The sequence below is a fragment of the Rhinopithecus bieti genome, unplaced genomic scaffold, assembly GCF_001698545.2.
Source record: "Rhinopithecus bieti isolate Rb0 unplaced genomic scaffold, ASM169854v2 scaffold_68778, whole genome shotgun sequence".
NCBI lineage: Eukaryota > Metazoa > Chordata > Mammalia > Primates > Cercopithecidae > Rhinopithecus > Rhinopithecus bieti.
Window position 1 is genome coordinate 1142499 of NW_016827519.1, and position 26145 is coordinate 1168643.

The 26145-nt window shown below is 36.0% G+C and overlaps 1 protein-coding gene across 1 annotated transcript in view; it reads left to right on the forward strand.

The window, feature by feature from the left end:
* Positions 1-26145, forward strand: part of ANO3 (anoctamin 3) — a 350115-nt gene that overhangs the window by 115237 nt on the left and 208733 nt on the right. Inside the window, exons 3-4 of the mRNA XM_017863846.1 lie at positions 168-239; positions 14943-15061. Of these exons, the coding sequence (XP_017719335.1) occupies positions 168-239; positions 14943-15061 (191 nt within the window). The remainder of the gene's footprint in view (positions 1-167; positions 240-14942; positions 15062-26145) is intronic.

Here is a 26145-nt window from a genome sequence, read left to right on the forward strand (position 1 = left end):
AAAAAAAAAAAAAAGAAAGAAAAAAAAGAGAAATTTTAAATAACTAATTTTAACTCATTAAGTTAAAAAAATTCACGTTTGGCCATCATTTGTCCATCTATCACCATGGTTATTTTTCTGTTATGCTTTTATTTCCCAAAACTACAAAGTGTCTTATTTTATTTCAGTTAACACTGAGGAGAATAAAAATGACTCTGTGCTGAGATGTTCTTTTGCTGACCTCAGCGATTTTTGTTTGGGTAAGTTGATATTCAGTATTTACTACTCCTATCCCTCTCTCCAAAGGTAAACTGTGTTCTAAAAAAAACTAACATTTTTTTTTTTTTAAGAAAAAAGTTCACGTTTGCTTTTTAACGTAATGGTTGGGTTTAATATTCTGAGGTTAAGAAATTAAGAAATGTATAGTTTGGAATTCAACTATATAGGAGGATTTATGATGAGCAACAATCTCATAGTAAAAAATAATTTTTGCCATTATTCTGTAAATTTCAATTTTTTATGAGTAAAAACATATAGAATACGATTTCAAGATCTATAAAATTTTGACACTCAGAATTTAGAATGTTAGTAACACTCAGAGATTCTATCTCGACCCATCATTAGAGGATACTATAAATTTTATTTATTTTACCTATAACAGTGACAAGTTTACTCAATCTCCTTTTTTGCCTTTTGATGTTACATAAGATTTGCTTCAGTTGAGCAAGCTTTACATTCAAATCTGTAGCTTGCCTATATACAATTCTTTTGAATCGGGTTTTCATTTTCATGAATTAAATAGAAATAAAATAAAGCCGGAATTAATTAAAAAAAAAAAAAGTGATACTAATGTGCCAGCACTTATTTTGCAACCTCAGTGCCTTGATACATAACCTGAAGAAACGAAGTCCTGAGTTTTCAGTAGCGGATACATCGGTGGCCAGGCCTCAGTGCCTACATAAGGAGTTCTCAACTCTCGTTACACATTCAAATCACCAGAGGGCTTTTTAATACTTCCTGGATCACAGTTCCAGAAAATCAGTTTTAATTAGTCTGGGGAGTGAAATTAGTATACATACTTTTAACAGCCTGCCCGGTAAATATTTAGTGTGACCAGGATAAAGAATTTCTGGCCTAAAAACTGTAACTTGGCTTTTCTCTACAGGCATTGTTAAGTCACTCTTCATAACTTTTGAAACTATGAATTTTGCTATTTATAATTGCATTCTGAATGATTGCAAATTAGTTACGTTTCTTATAATAATTTTTGTTTTACGTGTGGCACAGAAACAGTGCTGGCTTATTAAGTTTTTTAATTAAAGAAAGCCAGTGACCAGCAGGTTCATTTCATATACAGAATCAATTAACTCAGAATACAAAGGCCTTTCCTGTAGTAATTAATTCTGAAGATTACTACAAGTTGAGTATTTTTGTCCAAAATCTTGAGACCAGAAGTATTTCAGATTTCAATTTTTTTTTGATTTTAGAATATTTGTATTATATACTTACTCACTGAGCATCCCAAAATCTGAAAATCTGAAATCTGAAGTGCTCCAGTGAGCATTTCCATTGAGTGTCATTTCAACATTCAAAAAGTTTCAGATTTTGGAACACTTTGGATTTGGGATGCTCAATCTATATTATCTGTTATTTTCTAATTAAAAAAAAATATGAACAAAAAACGAACCTGAAGTTTTTCTTGTCCAAAATATCCATACAGGTGGGAAAGTTTGCAAAACACCCTTCACTAACCTGTCCTCCAAATTAGAACCAATGTAGAGTTTAACTATCACTGTATTGAAAAACCTTCCATGTAATTCCTTGCATTTTATTTTGACAGCTTGCCATTCCAAATATTAAAAGAACTTTCTCTGAATGCTTAACATAATTGGATGCTCTTAACTTTATGATTCTTTTCACATCACTTTTGTGTGTCTCAGTTATTTGTTCCAGCTGACCTGTATTCATCTCTCTCCAGGCATTGTATCTCATATTCACTATTTTAGCATCCCCCAGCATCAGTCTGTCATTTATTCAAGTTAGAAAGACATCACAGCTTCTGCAGTTAAAATACATACAAACGATGAGGTGTTTGCCTTTATAATGAAAGTGAGGTACAGTCTCCAGCTAACTGTGTAGTATCACTAATCATTTCAGGAATCCATCTGGATGTAACACCTGGCTGGGAAATACTCTTTTAGAGTTAGGTGCATATCTTATTATTTTATTATTTTATTATTATTTTTTGAGATAGAGTTTTGCTCTGTCTCCCACTGCAGGCTGGACTGCAGTGGCGTGATCTCAGCTCACTGCAACCTCTGCCTGCCAGGCTCAAGTGATTCTCCTGCCTCAGCCTCCTGAGTAGCTGGGACTACAGGCACGCACCACCACACCCAGCTTTTTGTATTTTTAGTAGAGATGGGGTTTCACCATGTTGGCCAGGCTGGTCTCAAAGTCCCAACCTCAGGCAATCCACCCACCTTGGCCTCCCAAAGTGCTGGGATTACAGGCGTGAGCTACCACGGCCGGCCTAATGTGAGTGTTTTAATCATCTTTGAAAAGAAATCAAGTAAAATAACGTCAAATATACCAACAGTACAGTTAAATAAAGCATGAGTAAGCATTTGGGTAATACATGTTCCCTTTTAAATGCAAAGCAGTTACATTCACTAAGTTTACCGTTAGCATGCAGAGTACCAGGTTCCTGTATTGGGCTGATTATTGCATGGGAATTTCCTGACTAATGCATCTTATTAATGGCTTTTTACAGTTAACCACTTTGAGCGGCCCCATGAGAATATTAATGCTGAGGCAGACTTAACTGCATGTGGTCAGTGTTTTACTGAGGATTGATATTTCTCATTATTCCAAATGAGAACCATGAAGAAAAAATATTAATGCCTCTGTTGATTCAGAGAAGGACATTTCTACTAAGGCTCCCTAACAGGATGGGTATACATCATGAAAGAAATGTTATTTTTCCAGCCAGCCATTGGTCAAATCTTTATTCTTATATCCACCAGCTATGTAACTGTAGTGTATTACTTAACCTCTCTGACCTTTAGTGATTTCACTAGTAAATTGGGATCAATGATCCATTCTTAGTAGGATTTGAAGTAAATAAAAAGGCATAACTTCATCATAGCTCCTAACACATCATGGGGGTTCAGCAAGTATTTTTCATTGCTTTATTCAGTCACTCACTAAGCTTATCTCTCACACCAAATTCTGCTGGGCCCAGAGAGATTTACACTAAACAGCTATTTCTATGATCACCAAAAGTGATTTTAGGCTGGGTGTGGTGACTCCCGCCTTTGATACCAGCGCCTTGGGAGGCTGAGGTAGGAGGATTGCTTAAGCCCAGGAGTTTAAGACCAGCATCAGCAAAGTGGTGAGACCCTGTTTCTACAAAAAGAAAATAATTAGCCAAGCATAGTGGTACACGACTGTAGTCCCACCTACTCAGGAGGCTGAGATGGGAGTATCACTTGAGCCCAGGAGTTAGAGTCTACAGTGAGCTATGATCACACCCCTGCACTCCAGCCTGGGCAACAGAGCAGGATTCTGCCTCAAAAAAAAAAAAAAAAAAAATTCGGGGGACTTTTATGGCATAATGATGGCATAATGGATAAACAATAATTTACTGAACTCTATTATTATACACTTTACCTGCCTTATCTCACTCACTTAATTCTCACAACAACCCTTTGAGTTAGGTACTATTAACAGCCCGTTTTTACAGATGAGGAAACTTATTCACCAAGAGAGAAAATAATTTGCCAAATGTCACCTAGCTAGTCAATGGAGAACTGAGATTTCAACCCGGGAAACCTTGATCCCTAGCCTTCTCTTTTAACCACCACAGTAGGCACAAAGGCCTTAAGGTAAAAAGTGGTTAGTGATTTCCAAAGACACTAGTTCTGTCAGATGTTAATAAGTTTCAGGCAGAAAGTACAAGGTGAAGATAAAGCTGCATGTTAACATATATTTGGGTAATGATTAGTTAAAAAACTAATTGAATCAGAAAGTTTTGATTCTTTTTGTTTTCTTCTTCATTTTTTATTGACATCTCATAGCCTTTAATTCTACTTTTCATAAAGCAGCTCACAAAGCCAGAGCAGCATTCCATACACCCCCACACACTCACAAAATTATTCTAGAAAGTGCTGAACCTTGTAGCAGTGAATTTGAAATCCCAATGTGGCAATAATTTTATTTATTAATCTTGGAAGCCCCACTACCATTGCCTACTTTTTTCTTCTCAGTATGCTGGAAAATGACAAGGGCACAGTAATCCACGTTAACAAGTGCCTGATGCTTCATTCTTCCCATGCCTATATGGCTATAAACTCAGGTAACTTAGAAATGAAATATTTAGGGCTCATTAAGACCAGCATCATTTGAGTCCAACCAGCCCAAACACATATCTGTCTAATCTTGTTATGAAATCAACATTTTGCTAATGTTATAAAATGACTTCCTCAGGAATGGGTTCATATTAGAGTTTTGAAACATTTATTTGCTTTCTACAAACATAATAGTTTAGCTCAGTGGAATACTCATTGGTTTATTTCTTTGAATAGTTGTGATCAAACAGTACATGGTGATTTTGCTTTCATTCTGTAACAATAGATAATATCCACTAATTCCCATTATTTTTTCTTAGTAGCATTTTATATGAAGATGGTGAAAGAAATAACTTTCTTCTAATATTCCTAACCTACTTAAGATTACAGAAATGAAGGAATTACACTGAAGGAACATATTTTTCGGTTATGACAGTCTCACAGTCACTATAAATCTTGTCAATTGTTTATCAAACACGTAAAGTCCTCTTGCCTCAATTTTCAAAATATATTCAGAATCTGAGTACTGCTCACCACATTCACTGCTGCACCTGGGTCCATCTGCTACCTTCTCTTGGTACACTGGTACGATAGCTTCCTAACAGATCTCCCTGCTCAAAATCTTGATTGATGATTTTCCAAGCAGTAGTCACAGAAAGCTTTAATAAAAGGAAGATTAAATCCCATCATTTCTGTGCTCCTGTCTCTCCAGGGTTTCCTATTACATTTAAAATATAAACTCACTCTGGTATTCAGAGACCTTGCAGAACCCGGGTCTGGTCTCTCTAGGCCATTTCCTAATGCTTTCTTTTTCTCACGAGCTGCAGACAGCTCAACCATCTTATGTTCCTTGTTCACAATAAATATGTGCTTATCCTAAGGCTCTACACCGAAATAAGCCAGGTTCACATCAGACTTACTTTCTGTCTTCTAATCTTGGATTTTTCTTCATAATACCTATTACCTAAAGTTATTTATTTAGTTTATTCACCCCAATTTTGTGTTTCCAGAACACAGAAACTATCAATCGTGCTGCCACCTTTAGCACCAGAATCAAGAATAGTACCTGACCCATAGTAGGTGCTTAAAGAATACTTTTAGGATTAGGACAGACAAATGGATGAAAGAGCATTCTCTCTCTCTCTCTCTCTCTCTCTCTCTCTCACACACACACACACACACACACACACACACACACACCCCTCTTTGGAGAGTCTGCTGTAGAATCCACCCATTTTTTTGCTCTCTGGGATGTCATTTATCACTGTGAGTTTTCTCATTTGTTATGAGTTAGTGCTTTGTTAATTTTCTCACTGAGGACCTGATCTAAATATTATTCTCTTTTGTATTTAAATTGTGATGATGGACCTTTATGTAGAGTACTTAAAGGCTTAAAACAAAACTCTTGTTAAATAGTAGAATTACCTTCTTCTTTTTTTTTTTTTTCTTTGAGATGGTATTTTGCTCTTGTCGCCCAGGCTGCAGTAGTACAGTGGCATGATCTCGGCTCACTGCAACCTCTGCCTCAGGTTCAAGTGATTCTCCTGCCTCAGCCTCCCAAGTAGCTGGGATTACAGGTGCCCACCACCACATCCGGCTAATTCTTTGTATTTTTAGTAGAGACAGGGTTTTACCTTGTTGGGCAGGCTGGTCTCGAACTCCTGACCTCAGGCAATCCGCCCAGCTCAGCCTCCCGAAGTGCTGGGATAATGGTTAAATCATTAGTTAAATGATTAGTAAAATCATTATTTAACAGGAGTGAGCCACTGCACCCAGCCGTAGAATTACCTTTCTAACATCAGTCTTACTGAAGTCTTCCCTAATGCATAGTCATTTAGATGCTACTTCCTTTCTTTTATAGCACTTTGGATGACTGTTCACTAAATAATAACTGTGATTTATGTCTGTCTTGCTCATATTGCTTGGTATAAGCTATCCACTCAATGACATGGGTGGATGGGTGAGGATTGGAAGAGTACAGGGAAAGATGGTGAGTAGAAAACACTGGCACACTGATACAATGGAGAGCAGTTTATCTGCAGGATTTGCTTCTCCATGTTGTTCATTGAGCACAGCTCTGCCAGCACCCTCATTGCTACTGGCTAGTGGTAGTACTTTAGAACAATAGGGCTAGGGAGAAGTAGGCAACAATGGAACCCCAAATAATTAATAAGTCTGGGTTCTTGTTCTTATTGTGTCCTAACCACAGAGCAAGCCATGCATGGACCATTCATGAATTTATTCTTCACAGAAAGCTTCTGTAGGATAATTTTTTAAATCACGAAATTTGTTGGTGGTCAAAAGCTCCAGTTTCAGGTACCAACACTGTCACTTACTACTTGAGTACACACCATCTTTGCCTGAGTTTTCTGATTTGAGAAATGGAGATATCAATATTAATTTCTTCTTATAAACAGAGATTGAGCATAATTGTAGTGACAGCTGTTGTGAGACTCAAATTAGACAATATTTATCAGAGATGACATATAAAACATAAATTATGAAAATAACCTTAGGTCATTATTATCATGTGCTCCCATATTATCACCTATTCTGATAATCCTGGAGCAAGTCATTATTTGCAAGGTACGGAAAGTTTGTACAGTTGCAAGTAAGTGAAGGCCAACTAATAATCTACTCACACACTGAAAATTCTCCAGGAAGGATAGCATCTATTTTCAGATGCTGAAACAATACAATGTAAGAGAGTAACAAAATAAAATGACATTATAGTAAAGAAGAATGACTGAGCTGGAATAATTTAGCTATTAAACTTTTACTCCCAGAGATAGCTGTAAGGTTTATGTTGTGATCATAATAGTCTGCTATGTTATCTTGGTCAGTTCCTTTAAGTTTTGAACTGATGCTGATATGCAAACAAAATTTAAAAGACAATGCATTCCCACTTGAGTCAGCATAAGTTTTCAACATAAAGTATACAATTGATGATTAGAAAACAGATTTAGAGATTAAATTTTAAATTTTCTACTGGCGTACTTGAGGTAATTATGTTGTTTCTTATCTACTTAGGGTTTAAAATGAAAGATATGACTTTTTTGGTAGCCCTAAATTACTTATTTTTTAAATAGTTGTCTCAATACTAAAATTGTGTATTGAAAGCAAACAAAAGGATGAAAAAATACATTTATGTGTTTGAGTAACTGTGCATAGATTCTTGCATTTAATCCTTGGAACTATTTTATGGGAATATTTTATTATCCTAAAGTCTACGGTTAAAAAACTAACGGACCCACTGCCACCCAGCTAACAAATGATAAAACCAAGATTTTAACTTCGATTTGTTGAAACCAATATTGATTCCCTTGCCACTGAATCAGCCTTTGTTTTTCAACATATGAAGCAATTTTATTGAGCTTTGAGACTACAGTTTTTATGCATGTATGCCTTCCTATTATTCTGCTACTAGAGAACAGCAAGAGTTCTATTTGTCATAATCAGACTTACTGTAACTGCTACCACCTGTTCCAGAAAGCTGTTATCTTTGTTTTTTAGTGTGTGTGAAAATCTGTTTTACTTAGTCTTTGATCTTTTTAGATTTTAAGACACTATCAATTATAGGAGGCATCAACAAATTAATAAGAGCTTTTAGGAAAAATAGGTTACTGCCATGGTTTCAGAAATGTTACAATGTGGGAGAAAGTCATCTTAAAAAGAGGAAATATGATATAATATTTGGTATTGTAATTTAGTGCTATTGCTTAAACATTTTTTTAATTTGAAATTTAATTCATGTTCTGGGCATATGCGCAATAAATGTCTCATCACCACATGGGGAGGATTTCATAAACATAAGGATCTATGCCCTTGAGAAAAACCAAAACACATTAATAGGTTTCATTTGTGTTTCAGAAGATCTCACTGATGGAAGAATAATTAGCTTCATTAACCAAAATGCAATATGGCTCTCTCCATTGTTGCTCTCAGATGTTGATTGACACAAATACTAACTCTAAAAAGCTTTTTAAATTCTGCCATTATGATACAAATAACTCCTAGCAAGAAAAAAAAAAATCTATGAGGGAGAGAGGATTACCACTATCTAGTTAAAATAGATAGCACATTTTACATTTCCTTCGCACTATAGTTTTTCACTGTCCTTACATTTATATTGTTTTACAAAGTTACATTCAGAAGGAAAATTATATTTCAAGTGAAATGTGTGAGAATAGCCTAAAACAGCTTTTTAACTTAAGATTATAGTTTAAGCATTTCTGTACATTGTCAGTCTGCAAAGCAATTTAATGGATGCAAAATATTCCCACATACAAGTATACCATTCATTTATTAGTTAACAATTGCTACAAGATTACAATGCAATTAACAATGAACTAAATATCAGGATATAGTGATGAACAAAACAGTCACTGCACTAATAGCACTTATAGCTAGGAGGAGATAGATATAACATTTATATGTATAAATGTATACATTCAATGCCAGATGCTGATGTATATGTACATATATAGCATATATATTTTATATGGGTGTTTTATCATTTGATTTCAGGTGCTGATAAAAATAATAAAAAAAATAAAGCATTGTGCGCAGAGAGACAACAATGGAGACTGTATTTTAGAAATAATGATCAAACTGTGATTCTCTGATGGGTGACTAGTCAGCAGAACCGTGGCTAAAACAGAGATTGAGCATTATCTGCAGAGAGACAAGCAAGTGCAAAAACCCTTCAGTGAGAACATATTTTACATCAAATAACCTGGTGCAGCTGGATCAGAGGGCATGAGGGTAGAGCTGTATGAGCTGGATACAGAATGATAGTGAGGGGTGAAACTGGCTGGGCTTCTGGGTCCGGTGGAGACTTGGAGAACTTTTCTGTCTAGCTAAAGGATTGTAAACACACCAGTCAGCCCTCTGTGTCTAGCTAAAGGTTTGTAAACACACCAATTAGCACTCTGTAAAAATGGACCAATCAGCACTCTGTAAAATGGACCAATCAGCAGGATATGGGCAGGGCCGAATAAGGTAATAAAAGCTGGCCACCTGAGCCAGCACTGGTAACACACTGAGGGCCCCTTCCACACTGTGAGAGCTTTGTTCTTTGGCTCTTCACAATAAATTCTGCTGCTGCTCCTTGCTCTTTGGGTCCGCACTACCTTTATGAGCTGTAACACTCAGTGGGAAGGTCTGTGGCTTCGCTCCCGAAGTCAGCGAGAACACGAACCCACCAGGAGGAACAAACAACTGCAGCCGCGCCTCCTTTAAGAGACCTAACGCTCATTGAGAAGGTCTGCGGCTTCACTCCTGAAGTCAAGCGAGACCACAAACCCACTGGAAGGAAGAAACTCTGGACACATATGAACACCTGGAGGAACAAACTCTGGACACACCATCTTTAAGAACTGTAACGTTCACCGCGAGTGTCCGTGGCTTCATTCTTGAAGTGAGCGAGACCAAGAACTCACCAGAAGGAACCAATTCCGGACACAATAGTAAGGAGCTAGATGACGCTTATGCCCAGTGGGCTATTGTATGGACTGTGGTTTTACCTGGAGCTGCAGAATTATTAGAAGGTTTGAACAGAGATTTAATGTGAAATATCTTGGGTTTTTAAAAGGGTCACCCTGGCTACTATGTGGTAGGAGCAAAAGAGGAAACAGGGAGATTGTTTTGGAGAATCAAATGAGCTTCTGTTTGAGAGATGTGATGGCTTTAATTAACTATAATCAGGTGTTGATAAATGATCAGCTTTGAGCTGTAATTTAAAGACAGTTTAGACAGGATTTGGGCATTTAAATCCAGTTAGTCATTCAGTAAACATTTATTGAATGGAAGCTATGTGCCAGACCCTGTTCTAGGTGTTAAGGTGAAAGCAGTCAATAAACAAGACAACAAAAGTGGGAAAAATGTACACACACACATGTATATATGTAAAGGCCAGGCTCATAAAAAATACCTTAGTGAGGGGAACAAATAATGAACAAAGACAAATAAGTGAAAACACATTGCATGTTAGTGGTATGTGCTAAAGAGTGATATGTGTTAAAGAGGTAATGCTTCATGCTAAGTCACCAGAATTTGGTGAAAGATCTGATGTAGGGTACAAGAGAAAATGAGGAGTCAAGATTACTCCTAGGGTTTTAGCCTGTGTAACTAGAATTAAACTTGTTTCTTAAGATGGCAATAGTTTCTACGTTTTATTATTCATAGGCTTAGAGGAACATTCCTGCTAACACAGATTTCTTTTAGATTATAATTTTAGAATGCATTTCCAGTTGTGCTCTGTTTTGCTCTTAAAACATATTGATGGATGCGCCTCCATAACCCAGACCCTTCCCACCAGTCTTCACTTTCAACATAGAGATCAAATTTCAACATGAGACCTGGACCAAACAAACCATATCCAAGCCATAGCAATATGTTTGTATATCATTCATCGGGACAATGATTTAAAATTATCTGTGTACTCTAATATCATTTTTCTTAGTTCATTTACTTGAATTTTTGTGCTTCAGTTATATATTTCTTTTTTAATTTTATTTTGTTAATATGCATTTATTGAAAATTTTATTTCTTTCCAGCTTTTAGGTTTAAGAGTTATATGTGCAGGTTTGTTACATGGGTAAATTGCATGTCATGGAGGTTTGGTGTACAGATAGTTTTGTCACCCAGATATTATGCTGACTTCGCTAATATACCAAGAAAGAAAGAGAGAAAGAGAGAGAAGGGGAAGGAGGGCAGGCAGAAAAAAAGAAAAGAAAACACAAATGTGAAGGAATTTAGAAGAGAAAATGATTAGCTCCAGTCAGCGCAGTAAGGCAGGGGGAAAAAAATCTGAAAAAAACTTAATGAATAAGGTGGTATTTGGCAAATGTTCAAAATTGAGTTAGCTTTCCTCCAGCGAGATGATGCTATGTATTTATTTTCCAGAAATAGATGAGTTATAGGAATTAAAGAAAAAAAGTGGCTGGGCACAGTGGATCACACCTGTAATCCCAGCACTTTGGGAGGACGAGGCAGGTGGATCATGAGGTCAGGAGATCGAGCCCATCCTGGCTAACACAGTGAAACCCCATCTCTACTAAAAATACAAAAAATTAGCTGGGCGTGGTGGCAGGGGCCCGTAGTCCCAGCTACTTGGGAGGCTGAGGCAGGAGAATGGCATGAACCCGGGAGGCAGAGCTTGCAGTGAGCCGAGATCGCGCCACTGCACTCCAGCCTGGGAGACAGAGTGAGACTGCATCCCAAAATAAATAAATAAATAAATAAACAATAAATAAATAAATAAAATTCTCTGCCTAGAAAACGAAATTGTGAGTGGAATAGGAGCAGGAAATGAGTAATGAACTTCTAGAGGTTTAATTTCTTGTGTTCCATGGAAAATAAAATAATGTAAATTGTGATTTTATCTTTTATAAGCATTAAATTCATAATTCAATAATTTTAGAGTTTAGAGGAACCTTAGATACAGGAAAAGGAAATTGCATGCTGAGGAAGTGGCAGATTTAGAATGAGAAATGACATCTTGTGATCCACAAGCCAGTGCCTGCCCCCCAGCAGCACATGCCATTTGCGGATTGCTGTTTGACCAAACCAGGATTTCTTCCTTCTCTAATAACCAATGGGGAAAAAGATGGAGAGACAGAGAGAGAGACAGGGACAAAGATAGAGCGAGAGAGCAACAGAGCCAGCGAGCGAGAGCGCGCGCAGGGAAAAGGAAGGAAAGGGAAGAGAAAGAATTGGAAAGGAAATAAAAACACTAAACACTCTATGACTTGCAAACTGGCAGTCAGTGGTAGGGTTTTGGTAGCTGCTCCAATAATATAATTCCAAAATTTCAGTTTCTTTCTGGCTTATGTAACAGTTCAATGCGAATCCAGATTTTGCATTTTAAAATTTTCTGTGTTGATCATTCTTCCTCCAGTTTACCTGTGTGTCTAACTGCCTCACTCTTTGTATCTTTGCTCAAATATTACTGTTTTATTTAGTAAAATGACACCCCCCGACTCCTTTCACACCTTCATCCTTCCTGTCTACAGTATTTTTCTCAAATGCACTGACCCACAAGACCTACTTAATATTTTACTTATTTTAAAATTTCTTCTCTTACTTGAATGTTCTATGAAGGCAGAATTGTGTTTGCTACTCTAATGTCAACTTGTAAAAGAGTATCTTGCATATCAAGAGTTGTTTAATAAACAAAAGTTGAATGAATAAAATGTAACTTACCTAAATCTGGGGGAATACTGTGTTTACAAGCATCGGCTTTGGAGTCAGATCAGAATTTGTTTCAGTTTTAGATGTGCCTCTTACTAGTTTAGTGACTTTGGCATGTTCCATTTCTGCTTATTATTAGATGTAGGAAGAAATTATACCCACTTTTAAAGTCATCAGAACGAAAGGAAATAATACAGGTAAAGTTTCTGGCTTATCGCATGCACGTAGCAAATGTTAACCATCAATGAGTGTCAGGTATGGTTAACAGGTCTAAGTGTAACCACTAAAAGCTTAGAGCTTCTTAATGTATCTGGCTATTAACTGCATCCTAAGACATAATATGACCTATACAATTTTAGTTTATACCACTATGAACCTGATACTATTAGCTGCCCACGATGTAACATATTGTGTTTTAATAGCTTTTAACTATTATTTATAAAGGAATGGATATACTATAAACAAAATTGTTTTTCTTCTGTACAGTAAATTGACTGAAATCTTGAAAGCACTTGAGTTTTCCATGTCAAAATTCATGTTTAATAGATATCAACTGATCTAAAATAACTCTAAGATGTTTTGATATCTTTGAAAAGGCTAAATGTATAGCAATCTGTTTTTGAGTTTGAAGATATATTTATATCATATGGAACATGAATTTGGTGAAGTGTGTCAAGACTTCTTGGTCATGCAGCCACCATAGAGATTTCCTATTTTATACTATTTTACATTGATTACAGCTTATTCATTGTTCATATACATCCTTATATGTAACTGATATTATAGTTTTTGTTTGTTTGTTTTTGCTATTCCACTAGTAACCATTTTTCAGTGTTCTTTGTTCTTTCCTGGTAGTTGTTTCAATCCCCTGAATTATATTTCTTGTAATGTTTATTAACATATTTTCTTGTAAATACAACACATTTACAAGAAAAAACAACCCCATCAAAAGTGGGCAAAGAGTGGGCAAGATGATGAACAGAGCCAGTTTTTTTTTTTTTTTTTCACAAAAGAAGAGATTTATACAGCCCAACAGACAGCATGAAAAAAATGCTCATCATCACCGCCATCAGAGAAATGCAAATCAAAACCACCAGTGAGATACCATCTCAGCACCAGTTAGAATGGCCTATTCATTAAAAAGTCAGGAAACAACAGGTGTTGGAGAGGATGTGGAGAAAATAGGAACAGTTTACAGCTGTCGGTGGACTGTAAACTAGTCAACCCAGCTGTGAAGATGGTGTGGCGATTCCTCAAGGATCTAGAACTAGAAATACCATTGACGCCAGCCATCTACTTACTGGAGTATATACGCCAAAGGATTATAGAGTCATGCTGCCTAAAGACACATGCAAATGTATGTTTACCTTGTGTTGGGGCACCATTCAGCAATAGGGCAAAGACTTGGAACCAGTCAAATGTCCCATCAATGACAGACTGGATTAAGAAAATGTGGCACATATAGCATCATGGAATACTACGCAGCCATAAAAAAGGATGAGTTGCATGTCCTTTGTAGGGAGCATGGAATGCAGCTGGAAACCTCATTGCTCTAGCAACTATTGCAAGGACAGAAAACGCAGACAGCTGGCACCTGTTCTCCACTCATAGGTGGGAACTGAACATCAGACTTGGTCACAGGAAGGGAACATCACACACCATGGCCTATTGAGCGGTCGGTGGAGGGGGCAGGGATAGCATTAGAAGATATATCTAATGTAAATGACGAGTTAATGGGTGCAGCACACCAACATGGCACATGTTTACATATGTAACAAACCTGCACGTTGTGCACATGTACCCTAGAATATAAAGTATAATAAAAAGAAAAGTGAAAAGATATATATAGTCTGCTCTCATAATCAAATAAAAAAATATTTTCTGTAGTTTCTCAGACTTTTTACACTCTTCAAATGTTTCCAGCTTTTAAGAAAACAAACTCTCAAAATCAATGCAGTTTTTAATTAAGCAAATAATGCTTATACAGTTCTTACAAATGTCACTATCTTCAAGTTCAAAACAAATATGATTTTTTTCGTGGTTCTAATTTAAAAAAATTTGAAGTACATTCAATAGCACAGATGCGTTTAATTCTTCTGAAAGTCACTGTCAGTGTCAGCATTAGTAAATAACAGGAAAGCTTTCATGTGACTACTTTTATGTGCTTATTTATTGAATGTATGGATTATTTGAAAAGTATGCCACACAAATTTTATATATTTTCTAGTGTGTGTGTATGTGTAGGTATGTATGTATATTTGTGTGTGTATATATATATGTGTGTGTATATATATATTTAGCCTACATATATATATCTAGGCTAAACCTTGGGAAACATGAAAGAGGAGAGATTAGTACATTTAATGAAAAAAGAGGAAAGAAAAATGATATAAATAGATATAACTTTCTCTTTCTCTTTTGTAGCCCTAGGAAAAGATAAGGATTACACAGATGAAGCAGAACATGCTACTTACGACCGATCTCGTCTCATTAATGACTTTGTTATCAAAGATAAATCTGAATTCAAGACAAAATTATCTAAGGTAATGAGAACTAAACTTTATCAATAAGTCATTTTTAGAGCATAATTTTTAAAACCTTTCAATATGCGTCTACATGTTTGGTTTTTGCTGGAGACTATACAAGAATATACATGTTAATATGCACCATTAAGAACTCAGAAGTTATATAGAGATTAATTCATATTTATCATTGATTCATATTTCTCAAATAATGTTTAAAACACTTAATCTGAAATGTAAAATTATTCATTAATAGTCTCTTTAGGGCTTTATTTCTTCGTCTTTCTTAGCATGAGTTAGTGAGAAAATGGATTTTAGTATCACATCAACCAAGATTTAAGTTCCATTTCCACTACCCAGATGTAATAACTTGATAAGACTAATTAAACTCACTGAGAATTGTTTTTTCATCTTGGAATATGCTCCTGGTTGTCTGCTTGACAAGATTATTTGAAGACAAAGTGAGATAACCATGTGTCTGGCACATAGCAAAAGATTGAGAATATCATATTGAAATTATAGTTCACCAATACAAAAATGAGGTAGAGTTCAATTTTAAAAGGTCTTGGTTCCAACAATCCTGCCATTCCTCAAACAAAATGCTTTCATGGACTCTTCAAAACATGGGAGTGTTCCCGTCAGATACCAAAGACAAAATGGAATGCTGCTGCTTTTCATCATTGCAAATGGAACTGATCCATATTTCCCTTTTGATGATTTTCACAACAAATCCTGGCTCAGGATAAGCTCATTTATTTATTTATTTTTTCATTTTTTGTATTGATGAAAAAGGAAATGCCTTTGTAAAAAAGATAGTTGGACATTAAGTGCAGTTTAACACAAGGAATGACTTAGGTTTCAATTTTCACTGCATGGCTAATAATCACAAGAAATACAATTTTCTCTGTGATATTTGATTCTGTATTTCTTGGATTACTTTTGCAAATATCTTTATTAGTCACCCACCAATGTGTTAGTAAATAAATATGGCAGAGACTAAATATTACTATCATAAGTGAGACCAAACTAATACATAGATGCAGGGATAATTGTGCCAAATTTCTTTATTCTTGTTTATGTGGTTGAATTAAATTGGGTCACTATTATGGGCCAATAATTAAGTTATCTTTGCACATAAGGTGTTTATCTTTCCATGGTTACTAAATCTGCCTCCCTGTGTCTGTCTTATCAATACAATGTATGTTTAGAGTCTCTACTATCTGTGAAGCACTGTTCCAAATGAACTGAGAGGAGGAGTTATAAGATAAATTAAGATGTTGTTTCTTAATATGCTTATAGCACTGACTGGAAGACAAACACAATATGCTCAAATAATTAGAAAATGAACTAAGATTAAATAAAGTTTTTATTATCTGCTTTTCTAGAATTACCACATGCCATCAATGATATCCACCATTTTATATCTTCTCAACAGTAGCAATTTCCCAAGTTCCACTTTGACTAGACTTGAACTTTAGAATATCAAAGTTTTAAAAAAGTTGGACCTCCATGCATATTACGATTGTAACATTAACGATAAGAGAAAGGTGTGTGATGATGGTAACAGACCACAATACGTCAATCCAAGATATCCTATTCTAATGCCCTACTGAATCTACCTGATTACATATCCTTCTCCTATTATACTTCCACTCGAACTGTAGAAGAACATCACGAGACCCCGGACTGACTTGTTCTTCTAGCTTCTATTAAAACGTGTCCACTTTTATCAATGTTATAGTTTCGAGTGCAGCACAACTTCCATTTGAGCAATAACCAAAAGTTTTAAATGCCATTTAGGTAGTCTACTTGCAAAGTTTATCTACAAAGTGAAGAGCAAAATTACCTACTTAGACAATTTTCTTTGTGTACATTTGACACAGGAAACTTCAAAAAAGCAATAACCTAATTTTTACTCTTTGGGTGTCTGTATGCCCTGTGTGCTTTATAAATTTGTTGGTCTTTCTCTTATACCCCACCATTAAATTGTGTGTGTGTGTGTGTGTGTGTGTGTGTATGAATGAAAGCATATACATTTTAAGTTAGATCTTATGACACTGAATCTTTATTCACTTGTATCCTACAAAATGGAAACTTCCTGTGGTTCAAATGAACCTATTTAGATAGAATATAGATATATAGATAGATATTTATATGGCTGAAGATGTGTGCCTTATAGCATCATTCATATGTGAAAATTGTAGTTGTGATAATCTGCACTGTGCATACTATGCAATGTAGCTAATATTTATTTCTACAGAAAAGTTACTCATTTGCAAAGGTATCATTTTAGAGATGACAAAGCGAATTTATGAAGAGTCAACAGAAAGGGGGCACAAACTTGAAGGGGAAAAGTAACTCCTAATGCAAACTGCATAGTGAGTAATGACAAGTATTAAATTACAGAAAACAAAGCTTTCTAACAAGTTTGCCAATAGCTATACACTAAAATAGGAAATAACCCCAAGTCCTGCAAGGTGATGTCTTATATTGAATTTATGAGGAAGCACTGTTGAGTTGTGAAATGTAAAACAAAGAAATACAGAAAACATCTGTCTAATTTACTAGGAGTTGTGTAAATAGACTCTATATGTGTTTAAACATTTGGTTTATCAATCATTGTGCAAGTATTTTCTTTTTTTCTTTTTTTTTTTTTTGAGACGGAGTCTCCCTCTGTCGCTTAGGCTGGAGTGCAGTGTCGCCTAGGCTGGAGTGCAGTGGCACAATCCCGGCTCACTGTAAGCTCTGCATCCTGGGTTCACGCCATTCTCCTGCCTCAGCCTCCCGAGTAGCTGGGACTACAGGTGCCTACCACCACGCCCGGCTACTTTTTTGTATTTTTTTTTTTTTTTTTTTGGTAGAGACGGGGTTTCACCGTGTTAGCCAGGATGGTCTCAATCTCCTGACCTCATGATACACCTGCCTCGGCCTCCCAAAGTGCCGGGATTACAGGGGTGAGCCACCGCACCTGGCCTGTGCAAACATTTTCTGAGTTGAGTTGGGGTAGTGAATTTTAATTTTTGTCAGGTACATATATGTACTGCTTGTAATAATTTTATATGCTAATATATTTATGAGTAACTACAGTTTGCTTCAGAATTAATCTTCAGAACAATGCATTGTATCTTTAGAATATCTTGCTTCAAATCATAAGCTTTTAGCATGTTATTTATAATTTTGATATCTACTATGATGAAGGGACATTGATAAATTAATAAGATATTTTAGTTATTGTGAAATTCCAATGCACAAAGCTTGGTATGGTACTTTAGGACCAATATCGCAAACAGTAAATAGCTTTTGCTATCAGAGTACTGACTGGGATGCAGTTTAGGAATTCCCACATGCATATCAATTGGGAAACCCATGAGATTCTAGAAATTAGAGACAGCACTAAACATGGTTTAAATCTGTATTCAGCTAGCCTCAAGCTTTACAATAGAAGTCATATTTAAATATTTCAGAGGCATTGTGGTAGATATAAAATTGGTCATAATCTTTTCTTTCCTATATCCATTCTGTTTTCAATGAGATTTTGCAGCTCTTCCCATCAAGAGACAGAGTCTATTGAACAGGTCTTGGTCCTCCTGTTTGTCAGTAGACTGTTGCAGGAGTGACATTATGCCAGCACAGAGCCTTGAACTCAAAAGATCTTCAACTCCCATTCTTTCTTTTAGGATTCTCCCTTTACCATGTGAGTAAATCAGAGCTAGTCTTGAGGAGGATAAGAGACCACAGGGACCAGAGGCTAATAAGCACAATTGCCCCAAATGAGGCAAATAGAGATAGGAGAGAATCCAGCAGCAAAGGCCAGGAAAATCAGACCTATGAAAAATCTCAACTGAGACCAGAAGAGCTACCCCGCAGAGCCCAGCCTGTGCACAGAATCATGAGCCAAAGGGTTGTTTGTGGATGGTTTGTTTCTCTGCAAGAGATAATGGAAACAACCATAAATGTTAAAGGATAACACATTGGCTAATACCAGTGATTGTGAATATGAAGTTAATTCTTCTTCAATGTCTAGGAAGATTTGCAAAATTGTCCCAGAGTTTGACACAGCATATTCATAGCATGCATTTAATTCTGTGGAGCCCAAGTGCATTTTTATTTTTTATTATACTTTATGTTCTAGGGTACATGTGCACAACGTGCAGGTTTGTTACATACGTATACATGTGCCATGTTGGTGTGCTGCACCCATTAACTCATCATTTTAAATAGCATAACTGAAATCACATGGTATTTAAGCAACCTATCTACAACTTTCTAAAATTGTTTTTTTAAAAAACTGTTTACAAAAGTGCCTTCCTTGTGAAAATATTAAATCAGGGTAAAATTCCAAGATTATTATTAATCAAAATGTGTTTATAGTTAACAGTCACAAACATACAATGTTTTAAACATGTTTAATTTTTCTGAGTACAGAGTAAGTGTATATATTCATGAGGTATATGGGATATATTGATACAAGCATACAAAATGTAATGATTACACTGGGTTAAATGAGGTATCCATCACCTCAAGCATTTATCCTTTATGTTACAAGCAATCCAATTATACTCTTTAAAATGTACAAGTAAGTCAGTATTGACTATAGTCACCCTATTGTGCTATCAGATACTAGATCTTATTTCTTCTTTCGAAATATTTTTTTGTGCCAATTAATCATCCCCTCTCCCCTTGCCCTACATTTCCCAGCCCCTGGTAATCATCATTCTACTCTCTATCTCTATGTGTTCAACTGTTTTAATTTTCAGCTCTCACAAATAAGTGAGAATATGAAAAGTTTGTCTTTCTGTGCCTGACTGATTTCCCTTAGCATAATGACCTCCAGTTCCATCCACAGTGTTGCAAATGACAGAGTCTCATTCTTTTATGGCTGAATAGTACTCCATTGTGTATATGTTCCATTTTTTAAAAATCCATTCGTTTGTTGATGGACACTTGGGTTGCTTCCAAGTCTTGGCTGTTGTGAATACTGTTGCAATAAATATGGGAGTGCAGATATTTCTTTTATAAAACTTTTCTTTAAGACCAGGTTACTTTCTGTCTTACCTCTTGACAAAAGGCTTTTTCATCCATGTGTAGCTAAGCAATTTAAGGAAGCATTTTGTAATGAAAGGAAAGGAACATTCCCAAAAATCCATAGACGGAAGGACCCGGCCTGACTGCAAGCAAAGTTCTAGAGCAAATGAGGGGGATTGTTTTTAAGATGGTTTGGGTAAATATCACCTTTTCTTGTTTCATGAATATGGAGAACACTGGGAATAACCTATGAAGATAATGAGGTCCTACTGCCAAACTGTATGATCCTCAAAACTAGACTCCCTCTCTCCACCAAGGAGCCACATCCTACATACCAGCTGAGGCCTCTAGATGTGGTCGATTTACAGGGATTATCTATGGTTAATCTAGGTTAGCAGGAATAAGCCTATGGTAAAGAATCCATGGTGTCTGTAGTGGGTATTAGTGAAGCTCAGCTACATGGCTCTTTTGGTCTCAGCTGGGATATTTCATGGGTCCACCACTGTCACAACGCCCCAATTAACTACAGATATTGCCATTAATGAGTCTGGGAATATTAATCTATTTTTCAGTTACAGTAACTTCACCTTTGAAAGGATATTGGGTGTCAAATCAAACAGGAAGAAGGTTATGGACAAGGAAAATCTGGACATGAATATTTTAACAGTTCATTAAAGTTAGATCACAAGGCCATTCACTTTGATTGTGTCAACTGGCATTGGCAGATGGTGCTCATCTTTATCTCAATGGGTATCAGAAATAATTTTCTCTAGGGCTGGAGACACTGGTCATATGTTGGAGAAGGTGAGAAGGAGATGGCTTTTGTAGTCTTCTACAGCATACCTTTTATGTGGATGTCAGGAACTATTTCATTTGCCTAAATGGCTCTTTGCTTCCAAATTGTGTATAGGACTTAGTATTCTGAACGTGCTATTGTGAGATGGTGATGACAAACTACAAGATGAATGACTAACTTGGCTCTATATGGCTGCTTTAATGGACAAGATTATACATGAAATACTAAGAGAATAAATTTTACTTCTTTTTGGGATATTCAGTTTCTAAAGAAAATATTAATATTTATTTAACTTTAGTACCTGAAGTAACCTTTTATTTATATTATTAAGTGGTATCCTAAATATTTAATTTTCATGTAAAACATGGGTCACACAGAAAATCACCTTGGCTTATTAATCTTTTTGTCCATGTTTTAAATGTATCTTCTTACCTAACATTAAGAAGTCTCTTTTCGATCAGCCCAGAGGAAGCTGGTCCTGTTTTCAGAGTCTTTGTATTCTCTGAAATACTGAAAAGGCATTATCCTCCCTGCAACTCTAAAAGGAATCTCCCTTCCTTGTGCCATTTAAGTACTTAGTTTGACCCTAGAAACCTTTCTTAGTAAATGGTGAAGACTTGTTCTACATTAGCTGATTGCTAGTGTAAATTTTCCAAAAGATTTAGTGCAAGAGTTTTCAGAGTTGCTTCAGATTTTCTGTAGATTACTTAAACCCGTGTGTGTGCGTGTGTGTGTGTGTGTGCACACGCATGTGAGGGAGTGGTGTATATGTTATGATAAAGGTAGCATTTCACATCAGGAAATAAATGTTAATCATTCAAAAACATGCAAATGTTCTCACAACAACTAGTCAATTATTTGGAAAGAGTTAAAATATTCTTAGATGACATCTCACATCTTATAACAAATGAATTACTGAAGAGCTGAAGAAGTATACTCAAACTGAATATATTGAAAACAAAGCAAAACAAAAATAAACATTTTTTCTAATGACAGAATGGGAAAATTGCTTCTTTAAATGGCCTTTTAAAATCAATGATAAAATTAAGCATGGATAGACTTACTATTTAGATACTAAATATATCAGTGTCAAAATTCTGATAACATTAAGAAGAGACAAGCTTAAGATATGGTGATCAGCTCACATGCTGGAAAATATATACATGCCAGAAGAATGGCTAATATTCTTAATTCACACAGATATCATAATGTAATTTATAAATATAAAAATGAAATAAATCGAAAAGCAATTTAATTTTAACATATATAACAATCAGCTGTACTATTAATTACAGAAATACAAATGTAAGCAATGTTTTTTGAACCAAATTAGAAAATGTTTATATCAGTTTTAGATTTTGTTGTACTTTTAAACTATATGCTATCATTTTTATTCCTTGCTGGTCAGTATGTCTGTTGAGCCAAATTTTCTGGAAAACAATTTCACAAGGAAGGTTCAGTACCTACAAGTAATTTTGCCTGTTGACCAGTTCTAGGAATTTATGCAGAGAATGCAATTAGAAGTTAGCCAAATTTCTGGGTGTAGCAGCTCATGCCTATAATCCCAGTACTTTGAGAGGCTGAGGAGGGCAGATAAGTAATCTGGAGTGTGAGCCCAGGAGTTTGAGAACAGGCTGAGATACACAGTGAAACCCTGTTTCTACAGAAAAAAATACAGAAATGAGCCAGGTATGGTGGCACGTACCTGTAGTCCCAACTACTCGGGAGGCTGAGGCAGGAGGATCACTTGAGCCTGAGAGGTAGAGGCTACAGTAAGCCATGGTCACACGACTACACTCCAACCTGAGAGAGAGAGAGGGAGACCCTCTCAAAAAAAAAAAAAAAAAAAAAAAAAAAAAAAAAAAAAAAAAAAAAAAAAAAACCAGAAAAAAAAAGGCAAGAAGTTCGCCCAAATAATTCTGTTTAAGAATGTTTCTCACATTGTAATTTGTGGTGGGGGAGGAACACTTCCAGAGTCAAATGTAAATGATAACATTTAAAAGAGTAATTCATAATGCCCTCAAACAAGGCAGTACTATGTTGAAAATCTCAAAACTATTTAAGGATAATAGGACATGATCACAGTGTATTATTGTATAATAAAGTGGTTTTAAAAATCAATTTGTGCAGTATAATGCCAATTCTATAAAAATATCTAGCTGGTTTTCATGGGGAAAATACTTAGAATGATATACAAGAGATGTTTATAGTTTTATCACTGGGTCGTAAAATTCAAAGGACGTAATACTTAAGTATTCATAGATTTAAGCCATAATTATAATATCATTACCTTTTTACAATCTCATACAGCTGGTAAATGACTGAGCCAGGATTTAAAATAAGATAGTCTTTTTTTCCAAACAGTTTTTCCATTTTGTTACACTGGCATGACCATAGCAATTCAGGACTTCACCTTTTTTAGCCCAATAACCATAGTAAGTAGCATTTCAGTTTCTTTGCCCTAATATGCACTGATCACTTATGCACCAGAAACTGTGGTAAGCACTTTATATACATTATCTAATTTAAATCTCACAATAATTCAATGACAGTAGGTAGTAATACTCTCATTTTTACCAACAAGAAAATAGGAATTAACAGAAACGTGTCTTGCCCAAGTCTCTACGCCAGGCAGAACCAGAGCCGCATTGTGGCATGTCTCTTTAGCTCTAGACTCGGCGTTTCTGTCTCCAGTTCAATCTCTGAGATATACCCTCAGAGATATTTTCTCTTTCCAAAACCCTGAAACATTACTCTGAAGTAAGGCAGCTCTAAATTGTAATAATTGTGTGGCTAACTCACAACCTCCTGTAACTAGATTGACCTGTTTGCAATTTATTCTTGTATCAACAAACTCCTAAGTAAAAATAGTAATGTGTTACAAATATAATATCACTAAACCTCAGCAAGAGTAGTCAAATAATAGAAAGTTTCTATTCCTTGGGATCAAATAATAAGTAGATAAATATTTCCAACTGAATCTATTACAGTATGGGAACTCCCCTTACCAATCAAAATACAAAATAAGCACCACCACCACCACTAAACACAAAATAAAACTCACCACAAAAGCTCCTATAGCTGCCAACAGTTCTGTGCAGCACTGAAGTATGTCTACAGCAGAGGACTACGAAATCATGACATGAAATGATTTACCTGAGAGAATGCAATTAGGTGAGAGATGGATTTGTTGGGGTAGAGGCCTTTAGTTCCCTGAAAGACTATAAGGGGAAAAAATGTGCCTGTTTAGGAAGTCGTATTTCATATGCAATACAAAGAAACAAAAAAGATGTCAAACATGTTTTCTCTTCCCTGACACTAATGTCTCAGTAATGAAACACATAGAGGTTTCTCAAATCACCAATGTATTTGTTTTTCCCATGAGTACTTAAGAATTCATTTTGGGAGATACATCTCCTGAATCTCCCTGGAAGATGTTAGCTCTAAAACGAGAGTTGCAATAACTTCTCTGCAAGAAAGTATACATAGTTTGATGGGATGTAAAAGTAAATTCAATAAATTAATGTATGGGCATACCAGTTAAATGGTGCAGATAATGGTTCTACTTGACTTTTGAACATTCAATCAATGACGGGCTCAAATCAAACAGTTCTCTAGTTGTTCAGACATGAAAGCAGCCAGGGAAGACAGATCAGAAACCATGTTATTTGAGCATACCGAGAAAATCAAATCTACCTCCTTAATCTGTCACCTCCAAGCCCTCCAGGCTGTGAACACTGAATTGGAAGTTTTAATATTAATAATAATAATGTTAAATGATCATAACAGCTAACATTTATTAGGGATCTTAACAGGATTTTAATAACTTCTACTTTTCTATCATCACAACAACTCTAAAAGGTAAGGTCTATTTTTACCCCCATTTCATAGGTGAAGAAGTGAAGGCTTAGATGGCTATGTAACTTTTCTGTTATCACACAGCTGGTAAGGAGGAGGCAGGAAATATACACAGGGTACCACACTGTCAAGCACTGTGCTACACTGCACATAATGGAGGTGCATGCAACGGACTATAGAAGCCACGAGAAAAGTGAATTGGGTAGTTAGCGATCATGTTCACATTACTGGAAAATTATGTTTATTAGAGATCATGAATATTGTGCTTTTTTTCAATGTTTTATACTTAAGATAATATAATAAAATTGAGGCTCCTGTGCTTAGTTATATCCTGATAAATTTTAAAACACTTGTCTCTAGCTTGCAGCTTATAGCCCTTCATCTCCCTCTGTCATCTTTCTCCATATATTTTGGCACATAGCCTTCTTAACCTCACCAAAGAGTCAATTGAAATATGAATATTTTGAGGAATTATCACTGTAGAGAAGAAAATACCTACAGAATAAAGCACTGTTATGTTTACTGAATAATTTCTGACACTTCTGTTTTAAAAAACTAATTATTATTGTTTTGTTGTGGTGGTTGACTTCTTGCATGATGCAAACCAGGATTCCAGATGAGGGTTTCAGTCATGGAAACCCATTTGATTTCATTAATCCCTTCCTACCATAGACAATTTAAACCTAAGTATTAGAGTAATATACCATTTGTTCTTTAACTATTTCTAACATTGTGTGAAGTTATGTTTTTCTATTTCTTGAGCCTGCTGGAAAATCAATTTTAAAGCATGCTTATTAACTCAAGACCATATATATTAAGTGGTTACTTCTTAGGTTCAGTGTCTTGTCAGTCCCAATTACAAGCTGCCCTACAGAGGCTTTTTTAACAGAAATAAATGTAACCCTGTGTTGCATTTCTTATGTGGATATTAACTAAATGGGGACAAAAGCATTCAATTTGATTTGCTTGTTTACTTTTAGGTGACAGTTAATTCCTGTGCTCTGAGATTACAATCATACCATTATGTGCGGCTCAGAGACAATATAATGCAACCTGAAGTTTAACACATGCAGGATTTTTGAGAAACCACAAAGCTTTCAATTGTACCTTTCTCCAGTGAACAAGAAAATGAGGCAATTTCCTTTAAAAGCAGAAAAAGAGGGCCGGGTGCGGTGGCTCAAGCCTGTAATCCCAGCACTTTGGGAGGCCGAGACGGGCGGATCACGAGGTCAGGAGATCGAGACCATCCTGGCTAACACGGTGAAACCCCGTCTCTACTAAAAAATACAAAAACTAGCTGGGCGAGGTGGCAGGCGCCTGTAGTCCCAGCTACTCGGGAGGCTGAGGCAGGAGAATGGCGTAAACCCGGGAGGCGGAGCTTGCAGTGAGCTGAGATCCGGCCACTGCACTCCAGCCTGGGCGACAG